Source organism: Octopus bimaculoides, chromosome 28 (assembly GCF_046866305.1).
Source record: "Octopus bimaculoides isolate indiv1 chromosome 28, ASM4686630v1, whole genome shotgun sequence".
NCBI classification, from domain to species: Eukaryota; Metazoa; Mollusca; class Cephalopoda; order Octopoda; family Octopodidae; genus Octopus; species Octopus bimaculoides.
Window position 1 is genome coordinate 14,789,103 of NC_142955.1, and position 6,304 is coordinate 14,795,406.

The 6,304-nt window shown below is 36.6% G+C and overlaps 1 protein-coding gene across 2 annotated transcripts; it reads right to left on the reverse strand.

Moving 5' to 3' along the window:
- LOC149130603 (uncharacterized) lies at window positions 1-5,742 on the reverse strand. 2 transcript variants are annotated; one of them, XM_089344464.1, is made up of 2 exons: window positions 5,382-5,742; window positions 1-3,659 (listed from the first exon to the last, which is right to left on the reverse strand). In XM_089344464.1, exon 2 carries the CDS (start codon window positions 3,495-3,497, stop codon window positions 2,160-2,162), a length of 1,338 nt encoding a protein of 445 aa, XP_089200590.1. In that variant the 5' UTR covers window positions 3,498-3,659; window positions 5,382-5,742; the 3' UTR covers window positions 1-2,159. The 2 variants fall into 2 exon arrangements, with proteins under 2 accessions (XP_089200590.1, XP_089200589.1); XM_089344463.1 differs by having other exon boundaries at window positions 5,323-5,736.
- Window positions 5,743-6,304: the final 562 nt, after the last annotated feature.

A 6,304-nucleotide genomic window follows, 5' to 3' on the forward strand; every position in this document is an offset into this window, starting at 1 on the left:
TTAAGATGTAAGCGCGTGCTAAAATGCCTCTTAATTCTTTTTATTTTTACAAAATGTTTTTTTGATTCTGTCTTCTGCATAATGAAATTAATACGATTATGCAAAAGAAAAAATTTCTTCATGTCCCCCAATTTCAAAACTTTCCACTGTTTTACTATTTTTTTTTTAATTCATGGTTTTAAAACGTGGACAGTCTGAACCTCCCATTTGTTTCTCTTTATAATTTCCAAATAATTTTTTTAAGTACTTTAAAATCAAAATGGAAACAGTTTTAAATAATTGCGCATGTGCACAGTCCAAGAGAAAATCGACTAATAGAAAATTATGTCACTAAAATAAATTATCTGTAACATAACTTTAAATCATTGAGGATAAATTTCCACTATGTGCTTTATAAATGTCTTATAGTTCTCTCAGGCATTTTCACATTTCATGTTATAGTAATATCTGTAGATGGCCTCATCCACATGCGACCAGCGCATATCTCCATTAGAACCACATATGTACTTGAGTCTCCGTTTGATTTGTGCCAATTATGATTCCACATTGTTTGTACATACACCAGACATGGGATCTACAAAATAAGAGAAGTGGTTCACTGTTCCATGGGTGTATCCCAGTCTGGAGAGATTGTTATAGCTGGGTCATATATCTGTTAAGATAGTGGAACCCGCTTCAACATTTTCAATAACGACTGCTTCCAGTGTCTCTGCTTTTCGGTCAGGAACAGGTTGCTGGTAACCCTCCTTTACAGTGTTATCATATATTTCAAGTATCCAAAACTTCTTCACAACTCTTCCAACTTCATTTTCCCTCTTAAAAAGAAGGCTTTTGTCTACTTGGGCTATAGGATTCTTATCTTTCAACAATTTTCAGGTACACATTTCCCTGCAAAATTCGGACCACTGGACAGCTGTCTGTCTGTTAATATTGTTGATGCAGCTGGTCATTGGCATTTCACTTATAAAGCTCAGGATTATGTGGAAAAGTGTGAAGACCGTCAATTGACATTTTTCCGTAAAAGTATTCTTCCTCACAGACATGGTCTTGCAATTGCGACAATGCCAAATAATGCTGTCTATCGCATGTTCAAATGATTGTAAGACCTTTTGTCGATGATAAACACAGTTTTCTTTCTGCTATGAGAGCGTTTTCCTTCAAAAACTGGAGAAAACAATCTCCTTGCAGTTTCTGAAATAATTCCACTCTCGGTGAAGCCATATCGAAGATAGTATTCAAAAGTATTAAAACAACAAAACTTGCCCACGGTGTGTACAATCCAGATTTCAATTTGATTGTGAACTTACCACTAGGAGTCACTCTTCCAATGACCTAGGGGGTCAAGGTATCTGTTTTGTTAGAAACAAAGAGAGAGTGCGTAATTGGGAATAAACTGTTTGTAATTTAGTAAAATGTTATGGTTTGTTTGAAGCATCATATATGATATGTGTTTACAAGAGATAGAAGGCTAAACAATGCAAAATGGACTGTAAGATCATCATCATCATCGTTGTTTAATGTCTGCTTCTATGCTGGCGAGCAAGAAGGCTGTACCAGGCTCCAATCTGATCTGGCAAAGTTTCTGCAGCTGGATGCCCTTCCGAAAGCCAACCACTCTGAGTGTAGTCAGTGCTTTTTACACGTCACTGACACGAGGGCCAGTCAGGTGGTTCTGGCATCAACCACGCTTGGATGGTGCTTTTTACATGCCACCGACACGGGAGCCAGTCAGGTGACACTAGCAACGACCACGCTCGAACGGTGCTTTTTATGTGCCACTGGTATGGGAGCTAGTGAGGTGGTACTGGCATTGGCCACGACAATGACTTCACTTGACTCAACAGGTCTTCTCAAGCACAGTTCATTGCCCAATGATTGAAGGGTACTCTTAAATGAGCCGGTTATGCTACAGTGGCATAGACCACAGTTAGTCTCATTTGACTTGCCAGGTCTTCTCAAGCACAGCAGATCTCCAAAGGTCGCGGTCATTCGTCATCGCCTCCGTGAGGCCCAACGTTCGAAGGTCATGCTTCACCACCTCATCCCAGGTCTTCCTGGGTCTATCTCTTCCATACGTTCCCTTTACTGCTAGGGCATGATACCTTTTCACACAGGTGTCCTCATCCATACACATGATCATACAAAAGAAACCACACAAACTATTCTTTTCTTTTCTCTCCTGTATGAATACGTTTGTGTGTAGAAAGATTACTACTTTGGGAGAATGATTTACCACAAATATCACAATGATATGGTTTCTCTCCTGTATGAATACGTTTGTGTTTAATTATGACACCACTGTGAGAGAATGACTTACCACATATATCACAGTGATATGGTTTCTTTCCAGTATGAGTACGTTTATGAGAAGTCAAAGTACCACTGTGAGAGAATGATTTACCACAGATATCACAATGATATGGCTTCTCTCCTGTATGAATACGTTTGTGAACAGTTAATGTACAACTTTGAATGAATGATTTACCACAGATGTCACAGTGATATGGTTCCTCTCCTGTATGAATACGTTTATGCGTAGAAAGTTTACTCATGTCAGAGTATGACTTACCACAAACATTACAATGATGTGGGCTCTCTCCTGTATGAATACGTTTGTGTACAATTAACTGAATATTTTGAGAGAATGATTTACCACAGATATCACAATTAAACGGTTTCTCTCCTGTATGGATACGTTTATGTCTAGTTAAGTCACTAATTCCTATAAATGATTTACCACAGATGTCACAGTAATATGGTTTCTCTCCTGTATGAATGCGTTTATGTGCAGAAAGATTACTAATGTCAGAGAATGATTTACCACAAACATCACAATGATGTGGCTTCTCTCCTGTATGAATACGTTTGTGTACAATTAAAGCACTACTACCAGAGAATGATTTACCACAGATATCACAATTAAATGGTTTCTCTCCTGTATGAATACGTTTGTGTCTAGGTAAAGCACTATTTTGAGAGACTGATTTGCCACAGATATCACAATATGCTTTCTCTCCTGTATGAAGTCGTTTGTGTACAGTCAAAGCAGAACTGACAGTGAATGATTTACCACAGACTTCACAGTGATACGGTTTCTCTCCTGTATGGCAACGTTTGTGTGCTGATAAAGTACTACTCTCACTGAATGATTTACCACAGATATCACAATGATATGGCTTCTCTCCTGTATGAATACGTCTGTGGGCAGTTAAGTAACCTTTTTGAGAGAATGATTTACCACAGATATCACAATGATATGGCTTCTCTCCTGTATGAATACGTACGTGTGTAGTTAGGTCACTATTGCGAGAGAACAATTTACCACAAACATCACAGTGATATAGCTTTTCTCTTCTATGAGTATGTTTGTGTTTAGTTAGGTTACTCTTTTTATACAAGCATTTTTTATCGACATCACAGTCATATGAAGACTTTCTTATCTCTTCAGTTGTGTCTTCATGGGAAATCAATTCTTCAAGCTTCTCATTCTTTTCCATTATTTTTCTCCTCAGATCACAATGTATATATATATTGTTCTTGTTTTCCTTCTTATAGTTTACTCTTACAAAGCTTTTGCTTTGTAAATCATTTTCTTTCAATCTTAAAATATGATAAATATTGAGGATGTATCTTCAGTTATCCCACCGTCATATGATATTCTGAAATAAGAAAGAAACATCAATGTAAAATATGAAGGCTACTTAAAAAATAGATTCAAAAGTGCAAAATTTACATTTCTACAGAAATAAATATTTACCTGAACAACTGAACTTATAATTTGACATTGTTGTTTAGACCTGAGGCATTTCTGAGCAGAAATATGATTAAAGACTTTCCATCCAGTCTTTCCCTTTAGCATTGTATATCTAGGGCTACATCATCCAATACAGTCTTCAATATTCATAAATGAAAGGTGAAATTTAAGAGAAATGCAGTGTTATTTCTAGTAGGTCAAGTTCCCACATAGAGAGCTATGAAGAAAACTACATTGTTTTTGATTTGGGGTTTAGTCCGACAGTGCAGCACCTTAAGTAAATCTCTTCTGCTGTAGCCTCAGGGCAACCAAAGCCATCTGAGTGGATTTGGTAGGCAGAAACTGAAAGAAGACTGTCATGTGTTCTTGTTCTGACATTCCATGATAGATGTAGACAAGCATCAATATTTGATTTGATTTCCAGCTTCCATAGAAACATGTCTGGACACACGAAAATATTACCTTACTTCAAAGCTAGTGAGGAAGGGCATATGGCCGTAAAACTTCTACCTCTATGAATTCAGTCTGACCTGGCCAAGCATGAAAAAGTACCATTTCTAATAATAATAATGATGATGATGACTAATTATATTCAGTTTATGGTGTGGCCTGTCTTATCTCTCAAAATAATTCTAATCTGCATCATGAAAATTTGAGGAAACCAAATCAGCATACCTACACAAATGTGCCCACCTCAGAACCTCCAGAAAAATGGACATTTTTCAACGAATTTTTTACAAATACACTTCTGCTCACATCAGAAATGGTTGAGCAAATTTTTTCTGTGGGTGGGGAGAGGAGTTTCGAAAAATTCACACAAGTCTGCGTTGTTCTTTAATTTCAGAAAAAAATTACTATTACATTTATATTGAAGTTAGAAGTGATAAGAAATGGTGAGCACACAAACATACATACTGATAAACATCACAATGTTTGTAGATCGGATGTGCGTCCGTATATGTACGGGCCCAGTTATGTGGGATTTTTTTTTTTCTTTTTCACTTGAAATTCCGATATAATCGTAATCTACACATTCTAAATACCAACTTTGTTTTTTTTAAGTTGTGAAGAAACTAAGTAGACACGTGTGAATTGATCGATCTTTTCTCCCCACGGAAAAATTATTTTCACAATAAATTCTGCTGTAATCGGAATCTACACCACCTGACAGGTATTTGTAGAAAATTTCCTTTCAAAAATTCTATTTTTCACTAAGTTATGAGGAAACGAATTGCTAGCTGGGTGGGCACACATCGGTAGTGATATCAAGAAACAAACATTTGATAAATTATAATAACGTATTAGATTCTGAACATTTTATTGGTTGGAGTGTATTTCAGAACAATTTTCAAATTAAGTGGCAACGGAGTGTTGGAGGTAGCTTCCAGGTAGAAATAGCAGCCAAATCTCGCACAAATGATAGTAATCTCTTTTCCATAGCTAGAAATAGCAGCCAAATCTCGCACAAATCACAGACATCTGTCATCCATAAAAGATGAGGGAAACAAGTCAAAAACCGAACGTCTACAGAATTAAAAGATGAAATATTTTCATTGTGTAATACTTACGGATATATTTCATAAGGGAAAAAGTTATGAAGTGTGTGTATAATAAGTATTAAACGTACTTTAAGTGTGTGTGTGAAGTAGAGAAGCCCATCAAACGTTAATTAAGAGAAATTAACGCACGAAATAAACTTGTTCCAATGTGAAAGTGAATGCAGAAGTATAATTAGGGCGGCGAGCTGGCAGAAACGTTAGTACGCCGGGCGAAATGCTTAGCGGTATTTCATCTATCTTTACGTTCTGAGTTCAAATTCCGCCGAGGTCGACTTTGCCTTTCATCCTTTCAGGGTCGATAAATTAAGTACCAGTTACGCACTGGGGTCGATGTAATCGACTTAATCCCTTTGTCTGTCCTTGTTTGTCCCGTCTATGTTTAGCCCCTTGCGGGCAATAAGAAGTATAATTAATGCGCATGCGTGTCGCTTAATGAAAAACACACGGGAGGTAACTCTTGTTGGAAACTTTCGCCTTAATGCAATTCTTTGTTTGATTGTCTGTGCACAACAAAAATTTTCTTCAACTAGTTCTAGATATTTTGTGTGAAAGTCATTTTAAGTAATAACACTGATTATAATCCTCATAATTTTCCTGGTTTCAATGATGTGTGTATATATATATATATATATATATATAAGAATTTAAGGATTGGAGAAAACGCATGTTATAATTGCATACTTTATTCCTACATATGTTTCAAAGGATTACAACCTGTGTGATCCATAGGGATCTTTGATATTAAAATTGTAACCTTCTCATCAGGGAAAGCATGGGAATCATCTTAAACGTAAGACATTATGACCGATTATGAAAACAATAGATGGATAAGGTTATGACTTGATTCATTTGAAAAAAACCGTTAGAGAATTGGACGCTGCCGGATAGTGGGTTGGACAACACATACCAATCAATGTGTAAGAGCGTACATGCATACATAAATACACATACACAAACACACACATATACATGCATACTGATACACACACAC

Excerpts from the sequence above, each read along its gene's own strand:
- LOC149130603 (XM_089344464.1), bottom strand. The coding sequence starts at position 3,497 with ATGGAAAAGAATGAGAAGCTTGAAGAATTGATTTCCCATGAAGACACA.